General features: G+C 45.3%; 1 protein-coding gene and 1 long non-coding RNA gene across 7 annotated transcripts; one reads left to right on the top strand and one right to left on the bottom strand.

Moving 5' to 3' along the window:
- Window positions 1–13,846: 13,846 nt before the first annotated feature.
- On the top strand, window positions 13,847–21,245 carry LOC117551501. 6 transcript variants are annotated; one of them, XR_004569800.1, is made up of 10 exons: window positions 13,847–14,529; window positions 14,745–14,856; window positions 14,970–15,279; window positions 19,018–19,103; window positions 19,188–19,243; window positions 19,343–19,376; window positions 19,504–19,611; window positions 19,976–20,059; window positions 20,164–20,474; window positions 20,651–21,245. XR_004569800.1 is itself a non-coding variant. In XM_034224421.1 (10 exons), exons 3-10 carry the CDS (start codon window positions 14,985–14,987, stop codon window positions 20,779–20,781), a joined length of 1,062 nt encoding a protein of 353 aa, XP_034080312.1. In that variant the 5' UTR covers window positions 13,847–14,529; window positions 14,745–14,856; window positions 14,970–14,984; the 3' UTR covers window positions 20,782–21,245. The 6 variants fall into 6 exon arrangements, 2 of the variants coding, with proteins under 2 accessions (XP_034080312.1, XP_034080311.1); XM_034224421.1 differs by having other exon boundaries at window positions 19,507–19,571; XM_034224420.1 differs by having other exon boundaries at window positions 19,018–19,243; window positions 19,507–19,571.
- On the bottom strand, window positions 19,605–21,729 carry LOC117551502. Its single transcript, XR_004569801.1, has 4 exons — window positions 21,667–21,729; window positions 21,033–21,138; window positions 20,224–20,410; window positions 19,605–20,046 (listed from the first exon to the last, which is right to left on the bottom strand). It is a non-coding gene; the product is annotated as an uncharacterized LOC117551502 (long non-coding RNA).
- Between the last annotated feature and the right edge of the window lie 6,146 nt (window positions 21,730–27,875).

Raw genomic sequence — 27,875 nt, 5'->3', positions numbered from 1 at the left:
TATATACATAGATGGGGGGGGGGAAGCTGTCCATTGAACGACAGGTTGAGATTTGTACCATTACCGGGGCCAGTTTTGCAATGCTCTCCCCCGAAGGTGCTCTTTAAGAGAGGTTTTGAAGGTAAGTATAGTTTTACTTTCCTTTACAGTTGTGGGAAGAGCGTTCCACCTTGATGTGGCATAATTGCGAAACGTGTATTCCCCCTTTTTTGTGCCAAATCTGGGTTTCACATGATTTGTGGAGCTCCCTCTGGTGTTATGATCATGGTATTCCTTGACCTTTGGGAAGAATTTTGACATGTACATGGGTACCATAGAGGTGTAGTGGATCTTGTAGACCAGGCCCATTGCAAGTAGCTGTACTCTGTCGTCTACTCTAAGCCATCCTAGGTTGTCAAAGTGGGCAGAGGTGAGGTGGGTTCTAGATGAAAGGTCAAGCAGTAGTCTGACCAGTTTATTTTGCGATGTTTGAAGTTTTATTTTTAGCGCCTTGGAGGTGCTATGGTACCATGACGTGCAAGCATAGTCATAGTACCCTTGAATGAGTGCTCCTGCCAGAGTTTTCAGGGTGTTTTTGTTTACCAGAGAGGAGATCCGGTATAGGAATCTAGTTCTTTGATTGACTTTTTTGATTACATTGGATGCCATTTTGTCACAGGAGAGGTTTGCCTCAAGAATAGATCCTAGGTATGTAATTTCCTTCTTACTTGTGACAATAATGTCGCCCACTGCAACTGAGAAGTCGTCGGATTTGCTGAGATTATGTTTCGAACCGAAGAGAATGGACTCTGTTTTACCCAGGTGTAATGATAATTTATTATCGGCGAGCCAGGTGCAGATTCTGCCGAGCTCGGAGCTGAGGGTTTTTTCAACCTGCAACCTGTTCCTGTCAGAGACCAGCAGGGCTGAGTCGTCCGCGAACAGGAACAAGTTGCAGTCACATGCTGATGACATGTCATTTACATAAATTAGGAACAGTAACGGACCTAATATGCTTCCTTGTGGAACACCACAGCTCACTGGGAGGGGGGGGGGACAGAGTACCGTTTACCTCCACCATCTGTTCTCTCCCCTCCAGGTAGGATTGCATCCAGCTCACCGATAGTTTATCAAAACCAATTGCTTTTAGCTTGTCAATCAGAATGGGGTGATTGACAGTGTCGAAAGCCTTTTGTAGGTCCAGCATCACCATGCCGCAGTACTTGCCCTCGTCCACCTCTTGTTTGATGTGGTCGCTCAAATAAAGAAGGCATGTGTCAGTGGAGTGGGATGTTCTAAAGCCAGATTGAAATTCATAGATTAGTTTCTTTTCCAGCGAGGTACTTTTCGACCTGTTCATATACTATTTTTTCCATGACTTTCGAGATGGAGGTAAGTATAGAAACAGGGCGGTAGTTGCCTGGGTCCAATTTGCTGCCCTTTTTTTGCAGGGGGGTTACTCTTGCAATTTTGAAGTCTTTGGGTACTTTTCCCTGTTTTATGGAGAGGTTAATTATGTGAGCTATGACTGGTGAGATGGCGGTTGCTGTGTCTGAGGAATTTGGAGGGGATATTGTCGTGGCCAGTGGCCTTGTTAGGTTGGAGGGCGCTCAGTTTAATGAGTACCTCTGCTGTTGTTACCCTTGCTAGACTGAAATCATCTTTGCGTACCCCTAGGTTTTTGTAGTAGGTCATGATGTGATCTACTCCAAAAAGCCCTGAGTGGGAGGGTAATTTATTTACAAGAGTTGTGGCTATGTTTGTGAAAAAAATGTTCAAGTACTTGGCCACATCCAGTTTGTCTGTGATGAGCCTGTTATCTGTCTTTATGTTTAAGTTAGAAAATCTCGTTTTGAGTTTTCGATCAGGCTAAACCAGTGGTTCTCAAAGTGGGGGGCGCAGAGGCATGCCAGGGGGGCGCGAGAGACCAGGAGGAAAAATTGTTATAAAAAAAAAGAAAGAAAATCATAATTTTAAAAATGATTGATTCGAAAATAATATGATGCAGTACAGTACTATTACGTCTGGGTCTCTGTGTTTCATTCAAGCTCGGCTCTGTGTGTGTGTGTGTGTGTGGAATGAGCCATTTTGTGTGCGCGAGCGAGAGAGAGAGCGCACCGGTACCGGAGATCGTTGTTGTTAGCTTCTGGTGCTAGCGAGCTACGCTAACGGATATAAGGAGTTTTTTCAACAACAAAGTGGAGGAGAGTCCTCTCCTGTCAGACTGAGAGACTCAGTGAGCTAAAGGACTCTCAGTGTTATCTCAGTGGGTCTCAAACGTTTTGGTCACCATTAATGTAAACAATTATTTCCGAGGCACACATTTATATGATCATTATAGTTATAAAAAAATAAGAGAATAAATGAAAAACAGCTATGAAATACTATATGACAGTAAAACAAGAATAAAGTTTAAAAGGGTAATTTGTAAAATATCCATAAAGAAAAAGTAAATCTGTTTACAGTTCTGTTTCAAATGGGTGTTGAGAGATGTATCCATAGATCTCTTAATGTTGCTCTCAAAGTGCACCAGATTGATGCTTTTAACTTCAATATTTAAAAATAAATCTTCCCGGGGGAGCTTGCCCCCGGACCCCCCTATGTGAGGTCCACACACCACCTATACAAATAGCACTTGACCCCTGCTTACACCTATATGCCGTGAGCTGATTATCGAGCCTTCATTGTAACAGTTGCGGGAACACTGTGTATATGCGTGTGGGGAGTGTTGCAGTAGAACATTCCACTGTAGCGACCGGTACATTAATGGGAAACCCTAAATGTTTGAGCACCCTCTATGAAACGTCAAGCTACCCCACAGCACCCCCAAAAAAAATCTCTGGCGCCGCCACTGAGCCTGACTTGTGTTGGGGGGGCCCAACTTTGTTTTTTCTCCAAAGGGGTCGCCTGACAGAAAAAGTTTGAGAACCACTGGGCTAAACTAACCTGTCGCTGATCCGTCCACACTCACAACAACGTCATACAGACATAAATAAAGCAGCGACTGTATTCGCCATGACATAGACCAGGGGTGGGGAACCTCCGGCCCCCGGGCCGTATGCGGCCCGCGAGACCATTTGGTGTGGCCCTCGAGGTAATTTATAAACAAACAAAAAAGAAACAAATTAAAGAAATCTAGACCGCAAAAATAATTAAACAAGTGAGTGCCTGTTTTTCCTGGCCAAGGTCAGGGTCCTTGAACACAACACAAGCCTAACATGTCATCACGTGGTATATGTCTCGTCTGACAGGGGTGTAGTTCTGACGGGGAGCACCCATAGGGAGCACCAGAACGCAGCTCCGCTCCGGCACTTCCAAAAATGGCAGTACCCATAAGGAGCCGTACACATGCTGCAGTTTTTGCGTGGCTGTGTCTTTAGTTGAAAGCCCAGTGGCGATCTGTCATACTGATCATACAGATAATAACTTTGTTGTTATTAGCATTTGGTTAGCTAGCTATGCTAACGAATATAAGCAGCTTTTTCTACAACCAGTGAGGTAAAGGCACATCTTTATATGATCATTATAGTTATCAAAAAAATAAGAGAATAAAGTAAACAGGTATAAAATACTATATAACAGTAAAAAAAAGTTGTATTAATAAAGAAGAATACAGTTTGAAAGGAGAGTGATTTGTAAAATATCCATAAAGAAAAATAAAATCTGCTTACAGTTATGTTTCATCTGGGTGTTGAGAGATGTATCCATAGATCTCTTAATGTTGCTCTCAAAGTGCACCAGATTGATGCATTTAACTTCAACATTTAAAAACAAATCTTCCCGGGGGAGCATGCCCCCCGGACCCCCCTAGAGGAGGTTAGGTCCCCCCCACTTAAATCATGTTCACATGGATAGGAAACTAAATACATTTGCACACATATTGTGTCCATATCTTTCTGTTTGGGTGGTCATGCCACGACCGTGCACGTGCATGCATACGCGAGTCATGGCAAGATATCTGGATTAAGAGGTGGCTTTTTCTTTGCACAGAATGAAAGAAAGGCCAAATGAATGGGCTGTGATTTTAGTATTTTTAAGCAGAGGTCAATAATTTGTACGGCCCTCGGAGGATGTTGAAAACATTGAAATGGCCCTTGAGAGGAAAAAGGTTTCCCACCCCTGACATAGACAGTCTGTGTTTTGTATATGTTTAACTTTTGTCCAGTTTCTGAACAGATATGAGGAGCTGTGAGCTCTGAGTGTGTGCTAACAGCTAACGGCTGATGTGTTGGGCCAATCACGAAGCGTCATTTCTTGACTGGCAGCAAAAACAACCAATCACAGCAGTGCTTCTCTGGCTGGCTCTGTCCATTCACAAACAAGAAGTGTTCTCCCTAAGGAATACCCTTTCCGTCCAATGTGAAATGCTGTGGTGTTTTCTGAAATGCTGTTGCGTTTTCTGAAATGCTGTGGCGTTTTTGTGAAATGCTGCGTTTTGTGAAATGCTGCGGCGTTTTGTGAAATGCTGCGGCGTTTTCTGAAATGCTGTAGTGTTTTCTGAAATGTTGTGGCGTTTTCTGAAATGCTGTAGCGTTTTGTGAAATGCTGTGGCGTTTTGTGAAATGCTGTGGCGTTTTGTGAAATGCTGTGGCGTTTTCTGAAATGCTGTGGCGTTTTGTGAAATGCTGTGGCGTTTTGTGAAATGCTGTGGCGTTTTCTGAAATGCTGTGGCGTTTTCTGAAATGCTGTGGCGTTTTCTGAAATGCTGCGGTGTCTTGCACTTCAGCATTCTACATCAGATTGTCCTGATTTTCTCTGATTGACTAGATGGGGTCTCCTGCTATCACCCTGAAGTGAAATAAGTATTTGATTGACTTTGAATGACTCTTTGATTATGGACGGTTTCCATTAAATAATAATCAAAATATAGATACAATAGATCTAATTTGAGATTTTAAACAGCATACATTTTAAATAGTCCCCCAGTGGAAATGTTAGATATGTCTTCATAACTATATACTTACATTTTACATTCACTCAGTTATAATGTGGTAGTTATACATAGTTTGTTTTACATTATTATTGATCACATTATATAGTACATATTTCTTAATTTAAGCTCCAGTACATATGAATATGTTTGGCGCGTTTTTTAGGTATATTTGTTATTGACCGAGTAAACGCTTTTATTTTGAAGGCAGTTTTTACAGGCCTCTACCGTAATGCATAGGATATTCGCGCACCGCAGTAACGTGCGGACTGGCTTGACTGTTTTTTCCGAAGTGGGGGCTGGCTTGACCACAGTCTGTTTACCCAGTGTTTCCTGACATGAAACGTTTTATTTCACCTTGCTATGTGTTTTTAACGTATATTAAAAAACCGGGACATTTCCGGGGACAGTTTCAACCGGGGACAGGCCAATACAAACGGGGACTGTCCCCGGAAAACGGGGACGTCTGGTCACCAGGCACGCCGGATTCATTTTAGAAGTGGGGGGGGGGCAAAAAAGTGCGTGTGTATGGCCCAATCCCAAACCACGCCCTACACCTCCGTGACGGAGTGAACTCCGTGGAGTGACACATGAGGCTCCCTCCTGTCAGATGGAGGGAGTAAATACAGCAGCAAGCTTTGGGACAAACTCCCCTCTCTCCGGCAGAAACAAGAAGTGCCGTAACTGTATGTAGGCCTAACAACGGTTTCAAATCAGCTTCTCTTTGACAAAAAATCTAAATTAATAACTCAAATAAAACTCCAAACATCTTTAATTGTGTTACTTTTTTGTAAACGCTCTTTTAGTTTTAAACCTGATGTTTATAAGCTTCTTAGTTTTTGCAACAGTCTGTAATACACAACTTTATAATAAAATGCACACATTTACCTTTTTCTAGACTAAACACAGGTGATCCTAAGTTAAAAAAATATGAGGTTATCATGAGGTTGTTAACATCGCAATTTATCACTATTGTTTAGTGGTTTTGCAAATAATTAACCACTCTCTGTTTTTGTACCATTCTGCGTTGAAGTACCTTCTCTTTGCCCAAATAATCTAGCGGTCTCCTTTTTTTCGACAGTTAGCTGTACAGCTTTACCCGCCTCAATGTCCCGACAACAAACCTCCATGCAGTCGGAACCAGCCTGTTTCTATGATTGAAGAAGGTCCAGGCTCCGGAGATGTGGATGTCAGGGATGTGACCTTCCAGTTGTTACATTTAAGTTTAGATTGACTGTATTTAGTTTTCTTCTGCACTGGTTCTTCTGACATGTTTGCAAGTGTATATATTCTTTCTATCTAGGTTAACGGCTGACACACACAGAACAACATAACAAATAAAGTAAACAACGTAACAAACAAATCCAAGCTTTTTTATTGGTTGTAATTGACATGGATATATTTGAATGGTGTGACAATGTCCTATTTGATTTGGTTAAAATGTACATATTCTTCCTGTTATGTCTGCCTGCTTTATTTTACCTAATGCAAAGTGACCTGCTCTATCGAAATCAGTCAGCAGGATTGATTTACCGCTGCAGTGAGCCCACGACTCTGGATTTATGAGTCCTCTGTTTGACACAAACGGCTTCCGCCTTTGTGCTGAGCTGTGAATCCAATGGAAAACGATCATCGAATCTGTCCACATGTAAAGCTGAATCTTTTCCATGTTGAGTGGCTTGAGAAGATTATTCCCTAACCTTGCCCCGATTAGTGCACCCATAAGCTCCAAGCGGGGTACTGACATTTTCTTCAATGGAGCTACCTTTGACTTTGAGCCCACAAAACTTGTTACAACCTCTCCATCTTTGTTTTGTCCTTACAGATAGGCAACAGCACTGTATGCCTTTTCGCTGGCATCGCAGAAGACATGCAGTTTGATTGTCTGTGAGTTTGGTTGGATCTCAATTTGGTACCACCTCGGAATGGCCACCAGGTGGAGCTTTGGCAGCTCTACACACCACTGATCCCATTGTTCAGCCAGGTCTGAAGGCAGCTGCTCATCCCAACCGATTGCCCTCTCCCACAGTTCTTGAAACAGGCACTTGACTCTTATAGTGAAGGGAGTCAGGAAACCGATAGGGTCAAATACTCGAGCTGATGTCTGCAGTACACTTCTCTTTGTATTTTCTTTGCCTTTTTAAGATGTCCAGCAGTCCCTTTACGTCAAATACAAAATGATCCATCTCTGCTTTCCATACTAACCCGAACACCTTCAGTACATTTCCACAAGTGGCTGTTTCTGTTGTGTGCTCCACTCCACTTTCTGTCCACTTGGCTCTCAGATCTGGTGAATGTGTCACCCATGTGCACAGGTTCATGCCGGCGTGAACCTGTGCAGAATCTCCTTTGCTGTTGTGGTAACTGAAAAGGCTTCATCCACATCACATGAGCTGGAAATGAAATCATCAACATAGAGAGACTCTCTCAGTGCTTCCACTGCTACATGCTGCTCTGTTTCATACTGCTTGATATGGTTTCTTATTGTTGCAGCTAACAGGAAAGGGCTAGGTGACATTCCAAACGTCACTCTATTCATTCTCATGATACGCAGCTCATCTTTACCGTCTTTGGTTGGAGGCCCATGTAGCCACAGGAACCTAACAGCATCTTTATCCTTTTCTGCTAGAGCTACCTGCATTAAAGCCTTGGTCATATCTGCAGTAAAGGCTATCTGGTGGAGTCTGAACTTAATGAGCACATCTAACAGATTTGGGTTAAGGTTTGGACCTGTCAGCAAACAGTCATTTAGTGAGGGGCAACCATAGGCGGATTTTGCGGGGGGGCAGGGGGGGCATTGCCCCCCCTAGTGGCTGAAATATGTTACAGCATTACTACGTCTAAAGATGTTCCAATACAAATATTTCCTATGTCAATATTTTAATAGATGTAATATAATGATTGTTACAATACAAATCTGAATAATATCATGTTTTGTTTGAAATCATTTCATTTGAGCAGTCGCATGTTGTGACGTGTGTGTGTGTGTGTGTGTGTGTGTGTGACGTATGAGGTTAAGGACACAAGTTCCCTCGCTTTTTTTTGCATACAAGTGATTCAGCTATTGTATTACAATAATTAGCAGTAATGGCTTTGCGGCGATTTTTAAAACGTTTAAGGCGTCTACTTCTGCACTAAGTAGGACACTGGTTCATAATATTGTAGCGTGTTCAAGTAACCAAGGGATATAGTAGTTATCAAATACGTATAAGATGTGCACAGTTATGATACGTTTTACAGTTATGTAATGCACTGTTGTTGGGGGGAGAGACCGCCCCTTCCATATGAGTGTGTGTACGGCGGGCATGAGGCGGGCATGACGGGACGAGTTGCGTTCGTATGTGGAAAAGTCATACTCAGTGCGGTGAGCGCTGGCTTTATTGTATCCGTAGCACCCCACGCAATAGTTGGGACTGTGTACTGACGTCAGTAAAAAAGGTTTGCCCCCCCAGCGCAAATGTCAAACTACGCCTATGGGGGCAACCCTCTTCATGTGATGATGCATCAAACACAATTCTTAGTTTAGTTGTTGCTTTATCTTCTCGGATAACAGCATGATGTGGCATGTCATATTTCACAGCCTCCGGTTGCTCTTCTACTGATGTGTTCACTGGTACATTCCTCACAGATGCCCTGCTGCAGGTAATCCTGTATGACATCATTGTACCTTGTGTACAGGGTCACATCTGTTTTAAGTCTCCTCTTAAGACCTTCAAACCTCCCCTTTGCTACTCTGAAGTTGTTTGGGAGATCATGTCTCTCTGGTCGCCATGGCAACTCGACTTGATAGCAGCCATCTTTGTATTTTACAGTCTGTTCGAAGAGCCTCTGTTTCCTCTGGGTTTTTTCATGAACGCTGCCCAGTGACTCCACCTCCCAGAAAGCGTGTAGCTGTTTGGAGATCTGAGTGTCCTCTTCTAGACTTATGTGCATACAAGTGGCTTCGGTGACACCTGAGGTTGTTACTGGCCCTTGCAAAGCCCATCCAAAGCTGCTTTCTACAGCTACCAGCGATTCTGTTATCCTCTGGACCTTGCCTGTCACCACTCTCCAGTAATAGTCTGCTCCTATTAACACAGACAGTTCTGGATCATCAGCGCCTTCCAGTGGAAAATCAGCAAGCTGCAGATCCTTTTTCTTTAATTCGTTTTGGATTGGTTCGCCTGGCACTTTTATCACAGCACTGCACACTTGAGGGGTTTCCACTGCTTCGATCTCTATTCCTTTCTGTGAATTCCACACATTTTTTAGGGACACTTTCACAACGTTGCGCTGTACTATTATTGGAGAGGTGGCTCCAAAAGTGTGAAGATGTAGCGTCTCCTGCCTTACCACTGGTAGTCTTAGTGCTTTAATTACATTCTCATGAACGAAGCTTCTCTGGCTGCCTCCATCCGACAGACAGCGTATGACTTTCCTCCCTGCTGGGCCCTCTGTCCACGCCTTGACTGTCTGGAGCAGCACTGTGTTCTGGACATTAGCTCTCAGTTTAACTGTGCTTGACACAGCGGATAACACAGCATCCGTACTTCCACTGTCGGTATCTGGTTTAGCTTAACTTTGATCACAAACTGACTGGTGATGTCTGTGACTACACAAGGCACATGAAACACCCTTGACTTTGCAGAATTTTGCTATGTGTTTTGGGCCAAGGCACACATAGCATCTTCCCAGTTTTCGCAGTTTATCTTTGCGAGCAGCAACACAATTGTCTGGACAATGTTCTGGTTTATGGTTGGCACTGTCACAATATACACATGTCTGGTAGTTATTACTTGCTGTGTGCAATGCAGTCGCTGATGGCACATTTCAACTTTTAGGTTTGTTTTCAGTAAGGGTGTGTGGCTTACCAGTTCTGATATTTGGCAGAAAGTCCTTTTTAGTGTTACCCGGTCTGGTGAGCTGAAGGGCTCTCTCTGCTCTGGACTTCATTCTGAAGAAACAGGATGAGTTCAGGTATTCTCCATTCACCACTGGAGTCTGAAATGCGTGTATAGTCTAATGCTATGTCTTCAGGTATGAGCTGTAGTAGAACTGGGCATAGCAGGCAGCCATATGTGTCACTGTGTACCCCTAAGGATTCTAGACTCCGAATTTGTATTTCACATTCATCGTACAGTTGTCTGAGAGCTGCAACATCCGATTTTCTCACAGGAGTCAAGTTTAGCAATTTGGACATGTCTGCACTTACTACAATGTATTTTCTTCCAAAGCGGTTCTGAAGCAATTGTATTGCTGCTGCATCATAATTATCATCTGTCATGGCTAGTCCTGCCACAGCTCTTGCTGCTGCTCCAGTCACATAGGATCTCAGGTAAGTGAACTTCTCCCTCTTACACAGTGCATCGTTGTCATGAATAGCCGTTTCATATTGGGACCAGAATTCTTGCCACTGGCTTATTTCTCCACCGTATTTTTCTATTACTAACTTGGGCAGTTTAACAGTCTGTTTATGCAGTAATCTGACTGAAGGTGCACTCACATCGCTCACCCGCACAGTCACAGAGTCCCGCGCCTTCTGAATGTATCTGGTGGCCCGGGATTTCCATGTGATAATGCGGTCCTGGTATTCCTGAGTGTTTTCAATCTCTTCCTCCAGATCGTCCGTCGGCGTTTCATCCTCAATGCTTTTGTCTAAGTCTAATAAACTTTCTTCCTTGTTCGACAATAACGTCAGCATTTCACGGAGTCTATCAGAGTTTGGTTCATCTTTGCTCACCTCCTCTTCTATAAGAGTAATCAGCTTCGTTGTTGAGGCTCGTATTGTTCCCCGCTTCCGTCTCATCCGTTCGTAGCGCTCAGTCATTTCAACAGCTAGCATTAGCCAGTTAGCTTCCAAACTACGACACAGTTCAAAGTCTTAAAAGTCTTGAGAATCCCGGGTTTCGGCACCAAAATGTTGTGTAATAGAAGCTTCGAATGAAGAACCAAGCGCAGTCTATTTCAAACTGAACCTTTACTTTATATTACTTAAACAGTTTCCAAAAAGAACGGTGGAAGACACAGAAAATGCACTCGACATGCTCGTATTCAATTGTTCATAACAACAGGAAGCAGTCAGAGGAAGAGACATACTTGCACTTCAAATTAAAAGCATTTCTTGTGAAACGTACCTTTTAACTTATATCAAGAAATCAAATAATCAAATGTTTTACTGCCTTAAATAAAACAAGTTACAACAGCATTGACCCGAAGACACATTTTAATTCCTAGCTTTCTGATGATATCAGGATTGTTTTTGTACTCCAAATATTAAGCAAAATATGTCACATTATATAATGACTGTTACAGTCATCATTTTGAGCAAAAGGCCTTCAAAGTTTCCTCTTCTCTGGATCGATCTGATTGATTATTAGCGGAGCAAATGATCAAAATACTACTGAGGGAAGATATTTTCGTTTGGATTACTGGTCTGGGGGAAGCCCGCGAGTGTGCGTGTGTATAGGCCCAGGGCTTCTCAAACTCCGGACCAAGGTCCGGATCCGGACCGAACTGCAAATCAATCCAGACCAAACCCCATTATAAAAAAATAATAATAATAATTTTAAAAAAATCTGATTCTGATGTAAATTAAAGTGGACCTATTATGTATGGTGGCCGGCAGGTGCAAACGCTAAACAACGGCCAAAAACACACACATAAGCAGGAAACACCTGCAAATAATGAAATGAAAAACCAACAAACCCTGAAAACACATACAACAGAAAAACGCTGCATTTACAGAACTGATGCAAGCTAAACCTACAACAGACAAACCCTGAAAACAAACGCAACAGAAAAACGCTGCAAATACAAAAACGATATGCAAAGTCAAAAGCACATTCAACCGAAAAACACATTACAAAAAAAAAGACATTACAAAAAAAAAACATTCCGGAAGTGCTTCAGGCCTCTAGGGGGCGCGCTACGTGGAACAGATTGATGTATGACCAGACATAGAGAGAACGAACAAGCGGAAAGAAAGTTCATTTAAGTGGAGAAAGATATAAGAAGGTACGTTTTGTTTTGTTTTTATTAGGGCCCGGGACTCGATTAAAAAAATTAATCTAATTAATTAGAGGCTTTGTAATGAATTAATCGAAATTAATCGCATTTTTAATCACATATACATATTTGACCTAAGAACAGTGAGAAGCAATTTCACATGGATTTTAGTATACCTATAGGCGCATTCACACTGCGGTACTTTTCCCACAAAGGTTCATGAGAATTTAGTTCGTGAGAACTCATACCTGGGGGAGGATTACGGTGTGTCCACACAGCAGCTTTGACCAAATCTTGAAAATCCTGGAGCTGGGCGTGTCTGACAGCTTGGGGATTTCGTGACCAACAACCAATCACATGAATATCACATGAATATCCCGCCCCCGACATACAAAGCAAAAAAACCCGGTTCTTCTACACTATTGTCAAATAGGAAGGGCTATGATGAACATTTATTTTTTTAACATTTTGAACATTTATGAGATTAATGTTTATGGTGCTATTTTATGCTACATTCCATGTTGGCTAATGATACTGTCTATGCTTGCTAGCAACGAAGTAAACTAGCAACGAAGTAAACTGGATATAAAATCCCCAAACGAGCGAAAACCTACCAGTTTCCCCCACAGCCTCTGCCACCTCCCCCCATGCCTGGTTCCTCCGGTTTGTATCCCGGTAAGTAAATAGGGACTGGTCATAAAGAACCGGGTGATTTGCTACCGCAATAACTAAGTTCTCCTCCATTTTTGTGGAATATAGAAATGAACTGCGGGTTTCGTTCTCCCAGCTTGCACGCGGTTTGATTGGCTAGCGCTTGAACTGTCAGATTTGCATAAACGGATCTGATTGGCTGTCGCTTCCAGCTCAGCCTCAAAAGTTGAACAATGTTCAACTTTGGAATCCTGAACATCCTGGAAATCCTGGAAATCTTCGCCTCGCCCCCCCACAATGCAGTTCGGCGACAAGCGAGGGAAAGTGACGTCATCCCCATTCAAAGTCAATGGGCGGAGACGCGCTGGAAGCGGTGGACAAATCGCCAAAAGCCGCTGACGTCACTTCTTCTTCTGCTTTGGGTTTACTGGCAGGCCGCAAACCACTTCACGGCGTATACTGCCGCCCAAAGTCCCCGGCCGGAAGTCCCCGGAGTTGGGGACTGGCTTCAGTAGAAGCTGCTGGGAGTCCCAGCAGCCTTCCGAGTAAATCGCCAGAACGCCGACACCTCCTCATCTCCACCGCTCCCATGTTTTATTTTGTGTTGCCATAAGTTAGTCTCTCTGCGTTTCTGCGCTGGGCTAATGCTAATAATGCTAATGCGAGGATAATAAAATGGCGGCTTCACAACACTTTTTGGGAGTTTTACGGGGCGTGGTTGGCAATCCGCCCAGCCAATCAGAAATATAGCTCTTTTCTCACAAGAGAGCCGTACGAAAGTCCCTGCTCTCTAGCAGCTCTCTGCTCTCTATCAGGGACTTTCGTGGGGGTAAAAAGGTTCTCATGAACTAATTTTAGTACCGGCTCTTTTTGGTGTGAACGCGATAAAAGAGGCTAACGTCCACGCTAGCTGCTATATGTTTTGCATTGAGGTGATACTTGAGAGTTGATGTGCTGCGGTGATATGCAAATTCCTTTTTGCATAATTTGCACACAACCATGCTCTTATCGACGCTTCCATCCGTCCGTTTTTTAAAACAACATTTCCCACTGTTGTTCACTGTGGTTTGTTGTTGTCTGAAGTCATGAACGTTAGTTGGTGCTCCAGTATAATCGGTACGCCTGAAACTCATCCAGTGAGAAACGTTCCGCGGTGCAAAAATAAGTGCGATTAAAATGCGTTAATTTTTTTAACGTGTTAATTTTTGTGTAATTAATTCATCTTAATTAACGCGTTAAAGTCCCGGCCCTAGTTTTTATACATAGAGCGTCATATTTACGTAGCTAGCGTTAGCGTGTTTGATCAAAGAGCTTGCAAGAGCCATTGTGCACCTAAATGTAACTCTTGACATAATATAGATATAATATAGATATAGTATAGAACCGGGACGCCCTACACGCAGATCACACAGACTGGGTGGGGTCTCACGCCCTCACCTCGTGGAGGGGGCCTCAACTGAGCCGCAAATGCGATGCAGTGATAAAAAGGAAATCAAATGTAAAAAGTTAAATTAAAATATTAAAACAGCAACACAACATTATTCTCATATTAAAAGACAGTCTGAAGAGGTGTGTTTTGAAGGTGGGGGGGTCGGTGCAGTCTCTGATGTTTAATGGGAGTGAGTTCCAGAGGGAGGGGGCAGCGATGGAGAAAGCTCTGTCCCCCCAGGTTCGGTGCTTGGTTTGTGGGGGGATAGACAGGAGGTTGGCTTCTGATGAGTTAATTGAAAGACCGTTCTTTAATACTATTATAATATTTAGGTAGCCGAAAAATATCCACTCTTTTTGACTTAACCTAGCTGTCCTACATTTTATTTCTCTACAGATGTACTGTCCATTATGTGGTTCCAGCGTGACATCTTCGCATGGCTTTTGTGGTGTCTGTGGCAGAGACATCACATTTCTAAAAGATGTGACTAACAAAGTCCCTGAGGAGATGCCCACCACTAGTGTGCATCTAAGTGCACAGCCTAGCACCAGTGCAGGTAAATAGGTTGTTCGTTTTATTACCAAACAATAAGTATTTATAGAAAACTTGGTTTAAAAGTTCGAATTCTGTTATTATACAAATACATCTCTAAACTATGTGGCTTACCTACTGTTGAATGTGTTATAAGATGTTCCTCAGAAGGGATTGAGGATGAGACTCCTATTGAACATAATGAAGAGTAATGAATGTTTTATTCCTGTTTTTTTGTAGCAGGAAGCTCAGCTGTAGAGTCCTTTCAGAAATATAGGGAAATAAAAAAGAGGGAGAGACCTTTTTTACGAAGGGACGGCATAACTCCAAAAATAAACAGAAATTGGTGAAGGTATGCAACGTTTTCTATTATGAATACATCTGTCATTCAAATCTGCTCACCACACTCTCATATAATGTCCGAAAAAACGTTTTATTCATTTGCATATTATTGTCTTTTTGCAGATTTCTGTTGGAGTAATGAGGAGGATGGATGGCTGCCTTAAACCTGTGAGAGGGAGGTCACTTCCCCTTAATGTTGAACCTCAATGGGCATGTGAAGAACTGTTGGCTGCTGCCATAAAAAAGCAGAAAGCCTTTAACCAGGACTTGGAAGATGGTGCCCATGTCTTGTTGTACCCTGATGCGAGGGTGATAACAAATATCCCCGGAACGGACACCCCTTTCACAGTACAGATGTACAATGAGGCCATTGGAAAGCCCTACCAACGAATTATGTTGTACATCTGTACTCTTGAAGCCGTTGAAAACAGTTGTAAGTGCTTCTGACATATATTCCCCCTTGTTTAAAGCACTAAACTGTATAATAATTCAAATGTAAACATAACAGTTGTTCTGTCTATATTTCTTAACACAATTCATTCCACCCATCATTCCTTTCTCTTCGTGGTTGAGCTTATGACGTCAAATGGTCTTTTATGAATAGTGGCAGATGAAATGGAATTTAAGTATCAACAAAAGCTTCCAAACTTTCCTTCTGTTCAAAATAAATATAAATTCCCTCTTAAGGATTGTAATTCTAAATTAACCTTTTTTCTCACAACAATGTTGGTTTGTTGTGCCCTAAATCCTAATGTGAGAGTGAAAAGGACGGTCAACAATATAATGTACATTTCACAAACATTTTGTGTTTCGATTGAATCCTTTCTGATTGATGTCAATCCAATAATTCAGGATTCAAACCAACATTTGATGATAGGTACAGACGTAGGGGAACAATTATTTGTATAGTATTAATCATCCATCCATCCATCTTCTCCCGCTTATCCGTGGTTGGGTCGCGGGGGTAGCAGTTCCAGCAGAGAGCCCCAAACTTTCTTTTCCCTGGCGACATCAACCAGCTCTGACTGGGGGATCCCAAGGCGCTCCCAGGCCAGCGAAGAGATATAATCCCTCCACCTGGTCCTAGGTCTACCCCTTGGTCTCTTCCCAGCTGGACGTGCCTGGAACACCTCCCTAGGGAGGCGCCCAGGTGGCATCCTAACTAGGTGCCCGAACCACCTCAACTGGCTCCTTTCGACGCGAAGGAGGAGCGGCTCAACTCCGAGTCCCTCCCTGATGACCGAACTTCTCACCTTATCCCTAAGGGAGACACCAGCCACCCTGCGGAGAAAACCCATCTCGGCCGCTTGTATCCGCGATCTCGTTCTTTCGGTCATGACCCATCCTTCATGACCATAGGTGAGGGTAGGAACGAAAATGGCCCGGTAGACAGAGAGCTTTGCCTTCTGGCTCAGCTCCCTTTTCGTCACAACGGTGCGGTAAAGCGACTGCAGTACCGCTCCCGCTGCTCCGATTCTCCGGCCCATCTCACGCTCCATTGTTCCCTCACTCGAGAACAAGACCCCGAGATACTTGAACTCCTTCACTTGGGGTAAGGACTCATTCCCTACTTGAAGTGGACAGTCCATCGGTTTCATGCTGAGAACCATGGCCTCAGATTTGGAGGTGCTGATCCTCATCCCAGCCGCTTCACACTCGGTTGCGAACCGATCCAGTGAGTGCTGAAGGTCGCAGACCGATGAAGCCATTAGAACCACATCATCTGCAAAAAGCAGTGGTGCAATCCTTAGTCCACCGAACTGCAGACCCCCTCCCCCACGACTACGCCTCGATATCCGATCCATGTATATTACAAACAGGATTGGTGACAAAGCGCAGCCCTGGCGGAGGCCAACCCTCACCGGAAATGTGTCCGACTTACTGCCGAGGACCCGGACACAGCTCTCGCTTTGGGAGTACAGAGATTGGATGGCCCTGAGTAGAGACCCCCTCACCCCATACTCCCGCAGCACCTCCCACAGTAACTCCCTGGGAACTCGGTCATACGCCTTCTCCAAGTCTACAAAACACATGTAGACCGGATAAGCATACTCCCAGGCCCCCTCCAGGATCCTTGCGAGAGTAAAAAGCTGATCCGTCGTTCCACGACCAGGACGGAATCCGCATTGTTCCTCCTCAATCTGAGGTTCGACAATCGGCCTGACCCTCCTTTCGAGTACCTTAGAGTAAACTTTCCCGGGGAGGCTGAGTAGTGTGATGCCTCTGTAATTGGCACACACCCTCTGATCCCCCTTTTTAAAAAGGGGAACCACCACCCCGCCACTCCTTCGGTACTGTTTCCGACTTCCACGCAACGTTGATGAGACGTGTCAACCATGACAGTCCCTCAACACCCAGAGCCTTCAGCATTTCCGGGCGGATCTCATCCACCCCCGGGGCTTTGCCACTGTGGAGTTGTTTGACGACCTCAGTGACCTCCCCCCGGGAGATTGGTGTTGATCCCCCGTCATACTCCAGCTCTGCCTCTAACATAGAGGGCGGAGTTGTCGGGTTCAGGAGTTCCTCAAAGTGTTCCTTCCAACACCCTAACACTCCATCAGTTGAGGTCAACAACGTCCCATCCTTACTGTACACAGCTTGGATGGTTCCCTGCTTCCCCCTCCTGAGGTGTCGGACAGTTTTCCAGAACAACTTTGGTGCCGCCCGAAAGTCCTTCTCCATGTCTTCTCCGAACTTCTCCCACACCCGCTGCTTTGCCTCGGCCACGGATGAGGCTGCTGCCCTTCGGGCCTGTCGGTACCTTGCAACTGCCTCGGGAGTCCCCCGGGATAACAAATCCCTGAAGGCCTCCTTCTTCAGTCGGACGGCTTCCCTGACCACCGGTGTCCACCAGGAGGTTCGAGGGTTACCGCCCCTTGAGGCACCTAGGACCTTGAGACCACAGCTCCCCGCCGCGGCTTCGGCAATAGAGGCTTTGAACACCGACCACTCTGGTTCAATGTCCCCAACCTCCACAGGAATGCCCGAAAAGCTCCGCCGGAGGTGTGAGTTGAAGGCCTCCTGAACTTGGGCCTCCTCCAGACGTTCCCAGTTCACCCGAACTACACGTTTGGGCTTACCAGGTCTATCCAGAGGCTTCCCCCGCCACTCGACCCAACTCACCACCAGATGGTGATCAGTTGACAACTCCGCCCCTCTCTTTACCCGAGTGTCCAAAACATACGGCCTCAGGTCCGATGATACGATAACGAAATCGATCATGGACCTTCTGCCTAGGGTGCTCTGGTACCACGTACACTTATGAGCATCCTTATGTTCGAACATGGTGTTTGTTATGGCCAATCCATGACTAGCACAGAAGTCCAGTAACAAAGCACCACTCCGGTTCAGATCAGGGGGGCCGTTCCTCCCAATCACGCCTCTCCAAGTGTCTCCATCATTGCCCACATGTGCGTTGAAGTCTCCCAGCAAGATTAAAGAGTCCCCTTCAGGAGCCCCATACAGGACTCTTTCCAGGGTCTCCAAGAAGGCCGTATACTCTGAACTGCTGTTGGGTGCATAAGCACACACAACAGTCAGAGTTTTCCCCCCCATAACCCGCAGGCGTAGGGAGGCGACCCTCTCGTCCACTGGGGTAAACTCCAACAACGAAGCACCTAACCGGGGACTTGTGAGTATCCCCACACCCGCCCGGCGCCTCACACCTTGAGCAACTCCGGAGAAGAATAGAGTCCAACCCCTATCCAGAAGTAAGGTTCCAGAGCCGACGCTGTGCGTAGAGGTGAGCCCAACCAGATCCAACTGGTAACGCTCCACCTCCCGCACAAGCTCCGGCTCCTTCCCCCCCCGAGAGGTGACGTTCCACGTCCCCAAAGCCAGCTTCTGTCGCCCGGGTCTGGTCCGTCGAGACCCTCCGCTTTCACTGCCACCCTTCTGGCAGCGCACCCGACCCCATCGATGTTTCCCGTAGGTGGTGGGCCCGCGGGACGGAGAAGCGGAGGTGTTGCCCACGTTGCCTTTTCGGGCTGGGCCCGGCCGGGCTCCGTGGCAAGCCCGGCCACCAGACGCTCGCCGACGAGTCCTCCTTCTGGGCCTGGCTCCAGAAGGGGACCCCGGGCTTCCTCCGGGCCGGGTATCCTCACTTCTTGTGTCGTCTTTCATGAGGTCTTTTGAAAAAATCATATTAATCATGACACTTTTATTTTCTTAGGTTACACTGGAACAACCTCTTCAAGTGACGAGGACAGTGTGGTTGTTGCAAAGTTGCCATCTGGAGACAGTCTTGCTGACACCGTGGTCAGTTTGGATCTATCGTGGCATTTATTCTTAATTAAAGTGAATTTATTTTATTTCAGTCAGTCATTTGTGTGTTGTATGCAGGTGTGGGACTTTCCAAATGAACAGAGCACTCCCAGAATGGACAACAGTTTGCCAGGGTCAAATAAAACATTGTCAACATGTTATTTTGTGCCACAAGAAGCAGAATGTTTTAACAGTACAGTAGTTTGAATATATTTTTTGTTTACCTTTATCAGACCTCTCAGGCACCCACAACCAGCGTCTGATCGGGTAAGACTAATTACAAATGTAATTATACCATGTAGGTTTGAATTTGTGAACATGAAATCAATAAATACCTTTGTGTGCTAATGACACTGTCATTAGATAAACTGCATCATTATTTATTGGGTAAAAGTAGGATGGAGAACCAACCCCATTCCAGGAAGAGGTCCAGTCTGCCCCGGGTCAGAACACCTTCTATAGGTAAACGATGTTGACAGTTGCATCGTGACACAGTTGTTTGGTATGTATTTTTATTTGTATATTTGGTTGTTTGCATAGCCTCCAATCACAGTGGGTAATATTGCCAGGAAGCAGAACAATTATACTTTCATACATTTCTAAAGGACACCCACAACATCTGACATCTTAGTGAAGACGATACAAAAAACACCCACAAATATTTTTCAAAGGTCAGATATTGTTTGTTGCATCCATTTCAAATGTTTACAAGGTTTGTGCAGGAGTATGACAAATTGCTGTTGTCAGTTTAGAACCCAATGTATTAAAAAAAAAACAGGAAGAGGATCGACATCCTTTTGCAAATATGACTGTCATGCATATATTATGTATTTGAAAGTAATTATTCAACTGTCTTCTCACTGCAGCAACTACACAACTGTGTATGCACTTATCATTATTGACAGCCAGTCTGAGCCAGAAGAGGAAACGGAGCAAACTGCAGAGGAAATGTATTAAATGTTACTTTTATCACTTGATTTTTTTATTCTATACTGTAAATCTTATTACTAGCTTCATCATTTAATATTACAATACATCACTTTGTCTTTCCCAGCACAGAATACCTGACTGAGCCAGACATTGTTGCAGAACTCTCTGCAAAAATTAAAAATACCTCTTGCAGCAGGTTCAATATTAATAGAGCCAATGTGTGGGATGGAGCAATCCGCGGCTTCAAAGGGGCCTCATTCGACCGCTCTCATCAGATGCAGGTTAAGTTTACTGATGATGAGGGACAAACTGAGGATGGAGTGGACACTGGTGGTCCCAAGCGTGAGTTCCTGACCCTCCTAATGGAATGCCTGAGAATGAGAAGAATATTTGATGGTCCACAGGACAGGAAATTCCTCAAGTTCAACAATGCAGGTAATGATGTTCGCAAATCTGTCTTATGTTCAATACTGTACTGTAAATATAGGAGCTGCTTATGGATTTTTCAGCTTGATTTACGTGACAATTACATTATCTTATACTGTATATCTTTATGATAACGTGGCAACTGTTGGTTAACGTGATAATAATTTAACAAAAAATATCAACAGCTGCAAAAGATGACGAATACTTTCATGCTGGGAGGATGATTGCAACTTCTATAGTTCAAAAACACAAGGAGAAAAAGAAGAAAACATCATGTCATGGCTCACTGTCTCAAAATCTGATTCTAAATGTATAATGTTCTTTATAAAGATATAACTAATACACAATTATGAATGTATAATATAAGCTGTTTTGTGTATTTAATCATGCGTTGGTCTACAATTTAATGATGGCTTCTACATATTTCACATAAACAGACAATGAAAAAATGTGTCCTTCATGCTGATAACTAGTGTGTGCATCTGCAATTAGTATTCTAAACAGAGTAGTGTGTTGAATCCTTATTTCTTGCATTTGAAACAGATACAATAAAAAAAGTGAACTTACTGTTGTGTTCAACTTCTGCCAAAAACTGTACATGTTTGCCACAGGAGCCACAGAACACTTGAACTGTCCCCAGATGTTGGCCACAGTAAGGACAAAACATGGCAGCCTGAAAAGACATACATTGATGTAGTAAATCCATGTAATCAAGTCAATCAAAAACACATAGTCTAAATAGTGGTTAGCTAAATAAATAGATACATCATGTTCACCGTTGAATCTGTGATTTGTCTCTCTCTCTCCTTGAATGTCTAATGCACACTACTATCCTGTCATTACTTTGTCCCTCTTCACATTTTGTCACTTTCTCTCTCTCTTTCTCTCTCAATTCAATTCAATAGCTTTATTAGCATGACCATAGTTACAGGCAATTGCTAAAGCTCTGTATAGTTGCAACATCTATACACAAATACATAAATATAAACAAACTGCTAAGAATTCAAATGTCCTTTTTCCGCGGTACTCACTATGGCCCGTGTTATTTGCCTGCACTTGATTTGTCATCTCTTTACAATGTTCTTCCCTCACTTTATCTTCTCTTCACGTGAAGCTCTCCTCCCTCAGCTGGTGTAGTAGTTAGGCACGCTAACTATATAAATATGACGCTCTATGTATCAAAAAACAAAACAAAACTTACCTTCTTATATCTTTCTCCACTTAAATTAACTTTATTTCCTCTTGTTCGTTCTCTCTATGTCTGGTCATACATCGATCTGTTCCACGTAGCGCGCCGCCTAGAGGCCTGAAGCACTTCCGGAATGTTTTTTTTTTGTAATGTCTTTTTTTTTTGTAATGTGTTTTTCGGTTGTATGTGCTTTTGACTTTGCATATCGTTTTTGTATTTGCAGCGTTTTTCTGTTGCGTTTGTTTTCGGGGTTTGTGTGTTGTAGGTTTAGCTTGCATCATTTCTGTAAATGCAGCGTTTTTCTGTTGTATGTGTTTTCAGGGTTTGTTGGTTTTTCATTTCATTATTTGCAGGTGTTTCCTGCTTATGTGTGTATTTTTGGCCGTTGTTTAGCGTTTGCACCTGCCGGCCACCGTAATTATGCTATATTGGAAAAAATATATTGTAGGGCCATACCTATACAAATATAGGTCTGTGAAGTTTTTTGCTTAAAATACCAAACAGATCACCCATTGTAGCCATGCCTCATACTGCTCATACCCCTCTTATGCAGCCCTGTTAGAGAAACGCAGATTTTGGGTCCTTAGCTTGAAAAAAAAAGAGGAGGCGGAGCTAATGCCTGATCAGAATTCTACCGGAGATAAAGTTACATTCTGTTGTAATAAAACGCCATCCTGTTCTTATCCACATCAAGGATTATCTCTGAAATAGTATGGATCTCAAATGCTTTTTCTCTTGCGGGTTTATCACAAGGTGAGTTCCTTTTTTGATTTCCTGCTTTTTAAACACATGTGCTCTCCAGTACAGGTTAGCTCTGAGTGTTAGCGAGTATTGCTAATGTAAACAAAGACGAGATTACCGCTGCCGATTTGACGTCAGATTGGCAGCAAATCTGTATCCGCTCGTTGTACCCCTGTTTTTAAAATATTTGGGTAGCCTACGGAGGAAAAGAGAGCGAGTTTTATTTTCTGACGCTGCGTGAGTTCCCCGACGCACCGAGGACACATATTTATGTATAAAAGACATCACAAAGTGCATTTTGCATGATAGGTCACCTTTAATGTATATTGTCTTGTGTCTGACGCATTCTGAGAATGAACGTGCATATATTTACTTGTGTGCGCGAGTGTCATGCGCATTTAAGTTAACCACAAGTTTACCATGACTTTCTAATGCTTCTAATGCCATTTTTGCCGAGGTTCAAGGCATTGGCTACAGACAAACAGTGCCATTTCTCCCACTAGTTCAAGCCATGATACTGTATGTATGTATTACATTACATTGCATTTAGCTGACGCTTTTATCTAAAGCGACTTACAATAAGTGCGTTCGACCAACAAAATACAACCTTGAAGAAAACAGAATCATATAAGTACATCAGGTTTCATAGAGCCAAAACATTTCAAGTGCTAGTCAACTGGCTTTAGATAAGCCAGTCCTTTATTAGTATATAAGTGCTTTGTTAGTAATTATATCGCTCGTATGTATGTATTGAATGTCTGTGTGTATACAGGGGCGCCGTTTACCGACAGGCAAGTGCTTGGACCAGAAGGGGGCCCCCAAATAAGGTAGATTAATCCAATCCAATCCAATCCAACTTTATTTATATAGCACTTTAAAACCTCCTGACCAAAGTACATGCATAGCGCGCCGAAATTGCTTATTAATTTCAGTTTCGTTGTTCCGCTCCGGGAATGTGGGGGGGGGGACTTTACTGGCATTGATCCGGACCATTGACCTTGTATAAAATTCAGTAGTGGACCTTTAACAAAAAAGTTTGAGTACCCCTGATGAGGCTATACCTATGGTATATACGTGTGTGTTTGTGTATTTTTGCGTTTGTGTGTATTGTGTTTGTCTCCCGGGGAAAACACTCACGAGAAACACCGGCTGTTGTTGGCTGAATTTGCCGAAACAAGTTTAATATTCTGAAAGCCAAGACTTTGTTTATTTGAAACCAGATGAATGTCGTGTTATACTATAATACACGTGAGTTCAACTGTAACAATTATGTGTCTCTTTATTGGTAGCCCACATGCTAGAACACTCCTAGCTCACATGCTCCGTTACCATAACATGTCGTCTTCCTATGATGTCAATGAACCGTGCCCGTAAGGCTTCACTCCTATTGGCTAACACACACAAATATACAATAACACCACATCTCCCTTTTTATGAATCAATGGGTAGACTGCCATTGACTCCACAGACCTTAGAGGATTATTCTGCCTCTGTAGGGTGGAAGGTCTGTTCCTATCTGAAGCAGATATAAAATAACAACAACAAAACAGAACACTCACCGACGAACAAGTCATGACAAAAGACGAAGCGACAAAGACAGACAGAAAAACCAGAACTTAAATACACACAAGACTAATCACAGAAACAAGACACAGGTGAGGAGGGAGGAGAAAACACAGGGACACCAGGTGAACACAATCGGGTAAATTAGACACACCAGGGAAACTAACGACAGGGAACCACAGACAGATTTAAACAAGACACAACGCAGACAGAAACAGGCAAGACAGGAGGTGAAGACCTTTCAAAATAAAACATGAAACAAGACAAGACAAAATACAATACAGGCAGATCGTGACAGTACCCCCTCCCCCCCCCCTCAAGGGACGGATCCCAAAAAAACCCCACAAAAGTCCAAAACCTCAAGCAGGGTGGGTGGAGGGGGTCCGGAGGAGGGACGTATCACTAGGCCACCAGGGTGGGTGGAGGGGGTCAGCAGGACAGGACTGAGCTGACCGCCCAGAGGCACAGCAGAGGACCAGGAAGGGATCTCGGGTGGACGGCCCGGGGGCAAGGCAGAGTTCAAAAAGGGGGATTCGGGCGGACGGCCCGGGGGCAAGGCAGAGTCTAAGGTGAGGGACTCGGGCGGCCGAGCATGAGGGCGAAGGCAGCGGCAGGAAGAGTCAGGGGGCCGGGCTCGCGGGCGAAGACCACGGCTCACAGAGGGCCGGGATCGAGGGCGAAGACCGCGGCTCTCAGGGGGCCGGGCTCGAGGGCGAAGACCACGGCTCACAGAGGGCCGGGATCGAGGGCGAAGACCGCGGCTCTCAGGGGGCCGGGCTCGAGGGCGAAGACCAGAGAGCTCCGGAGGCTGGGCAGGAAGGGGCTGACGGGCCAGCGCCGGAGGCCGGGCAGGACCCGTGTCGGCCGGACAGGAACCGGAGCTGGTGGGACAGGCCTCGGCAGGTTCCCCCACGGAAGAGGACCAGGACACGGGATTGGCAGGACCCCCGGCGAGACAGAGGATGGCGGGGCCTCCAACGGAACAGGACAAGGGGTTGGTAGGACCCCCGGCAGGAGAGTAGTCGGCGGGGCCTCCAATGGCACAGGACAAAGGGTTGGCAGGACCCCCGGCAGGAGAGTAGTCGGCGGGGCCTCCAACGGCACAGGACAAAGGGTTGGCAGGACCCCCGGCAGGAGAGTAGACGGCGGGACCTCCAACGAGACAGGACAAAGGGTTGGCAGGACTCTCGGCAGGAGAGTAGACGGCGGGACCTCTAACGGGACAGGACAAAGGGTTGGCAGGACCCCGGCAGGAGAGTAGTCGGCGGGGCCTCCAACGGCACAGGACAAAGGGTTGGCAGGACCCCCGGCAGGAGAGTAGTCGGCGGGACCTCCAACGAGACAGGACAAGGAGCTGGCAGGACCCCCGGCAGGAGAGTAGACGGCGGGACCTCCAACGGGACAGACATACGATTGGTAGGACCCCCGGCAGAGGAGTAGTCGACGGGGCCTCCAACGGGACAGGACATGGAGTTGGCAGGACCCCCAGCGGAACCTCCAACGGACCAGGACATTGGGTAGGGACTTGAGACGTGACTCGAGAGGAGACTCGAGAGGGGAACTAGAGAGGGGACTAGAAGAGAGATTAGAGGAGGAACTAGAGGAGGGACTAAAGGAGGGACTAGAGAAGGGAACTCGAGAGGGGACTCGCGAGGGGGACTAAAGGAGGGACTAAAGGAGGGAACTAAAGGAGGGACTAGAGGAGGGAACTGGAGAGGGGACTCGAGAGGGGACTCGAGTAGGAACTAGAGGAGGGAACTGGAGAGGGGACTCGAGAAGGGACTCGAGAGGGGACTCGAGAGGAGACTGGAGAGGGGACTCGAGAGGAGACTGGAGAGGGAACTCGAGAGGAGACTGGAGAGGGAACTCGAGAGGAGACTGGAGAGGGAACTCGAGAGGAGACTGGAGAGGGGACTCGAGAGGGGACTCGAGAGGAGACTGGAGAGGGGACTGGAGAGGGGACTCGAGAGGGGACCTGAGAGGGAACTCGAGAGGGGACTCGGGTAGGAACTGGAGAGGGGACTCGGGTAGGAACTTGAGAGGGGACTCGGGTAGGAACTTGAGAGGGGACTCGGGAGGGAACTTGAGAGGGGACTTGAGAGGGAACTTCTGTCGGTCGGTACGCCGACAAGACTCGGGGAACTGGTGTTGGCTGGAGAGCCAACAGGAGACGAGGTGCTGGAGTCGGCCGGTACGCCGACAAGACTCGGGGAGCTGGCGTCGGCTGGGGAGCCAGCAGGAGACGAGGTAATGGAGTCGGGACCATGACTGCTGGAGCCGGTACTTGAGCCGGAACCATGGCTGGAACTGGGGCCGGAACCATGGCTGTATGGGCCAGCTCTGGTGCAGGGACCACTGTTGTAAGATCCAGTTCTGGAGCCGGAAACATGGCTGTAAGGTCCGGAGCTGAAGCCTGGATCATGGCTGTGTGGGCCGGTTTTGGAGCCGGAACCATGGCTGCTGGGAAAGGAACCGGAACACGGATCCATGGCTATGTGGGGTGGTACTGGAGCACGGTACCATGGCTATGTGGGATGGTACTGGAGCACGGAACTATGGCTGCTTGGTCCGGCACTGGAGCCGGAACCATGGCTGCTGGGGCTCGGGCTGCTAGCCTGGCCTTGCGACGACTCCTCTTAGCAGCCTCCTGAATACTCGGTGGACCTCCATAAGCCTGACGAGTTCCGGAATACGACTCCTGGACAGGAGCAGGAACTGGGGCAGAAGCCTTGGTTGACTTCAGGCGGAACCCACCAAGGCGTATGGTGCCAGGTTGGGAATTGGGAGACAGGGAGCTAGCATGCCTGGAATCACATGCTTGAAGGAAGTCCAAAATCCAGTCAGGTAAAAACTCCAACCGGAGCGCCTCTACCAGAGCGGCCTCTACCAGAGCGGCCTCTACCAGAGCGGCCCTCTTCTGCCGAACACTGGACGCTCCCTTCCACCAATCGAAGCAGCAAGCCAGATAGAAGGTTAAATGCTGTAATTCAACCTCCCATGGATCATCTGCTGGGTCCATTTTGTGGTCGGTTCGTTCTGTCACGGTGTGTGAAGCAGGTAGGACCCAAATGCAGAATAAAGTGACAATTCCTTTATTTCAACGCTAGGTGATAACAACGACAAAACAGAACACTCACCGACGAACAAGTCATGACAAAAGACGAACCGACAAAGACAGACAGACAGACAGAAAAACCAGAACTTAAATACACACAAGACTAATCACAGAAACAAGACACAGGTGAGGAGGGAGGAGAAAACACAGGGACACCAGGTGAACACAATCGGGTAAATTAGACACACCAGGGAAACTAACGACAGGGAACCACAGACAGATTTAAACAAGACACAACGCAGACAGAAACAGGCAAGACAGGAGGTGAAGACCTTTCAAAATAAAACATGAAACAAGACTAAATACAATACAGGCAGATCGTGACACAAGGTACATGTTGTGAAGCTCATAAAGTGAGGCAAATAGAAATAATCAGCTGATGGAGTGTAGATGTGGAAATAGCTGCATTCGATCAGCTGACTGTTTTTACAATAAAAGTAGTTTCTTAGTGAATGTCCTGTACTGGTCTTAAAATCTCATAACATCAGCTTTTTGGATGTTCTTCTTGACCCTCAGAGAAGGAGAAAATGTCCTGTCTTTCAGGCATGTCCTTTCCTAACAAAAATGACAGGAAACATAAAACATATGATTGCAGAACAAGTGTGTTATTTATGAAAGCAGTGTGTTTGTGTGTTTAGGGGCTGTAGATATAATTATTTTGTAATTGTAATGTTTTTTTTTTTATTTCAACAATGAGCTACAAAGACAATCAGATTATGAATGAACAGTATGAAGTTCATCAACATTGAAATATATGTTATTATCAAAATAATATTGAACTGTTATCAAAACGTAGTGCAAC

This window comes from Gymnodraco acuticeps, unplaced genomic scaffold (genome assembly GCF_902827175.1).
Source record: "Gymnodraco acuticeps unplaced genomic scaffold, fGymAcu1.1, whole genome shotgun sequence".
NCBI classification, from domain to species: Eukaryota; Metazoa; Chordata; class Actinopteri; order Perciformes; family Bathydraconidae; genus Gymnodraco; species Gymnodraco acuticeps.
The sequence above is the reverse complement of the archived record's forward strand: the minus strand, read 5'-3'. Positions and strand labels throughout refer to the sequence as shown.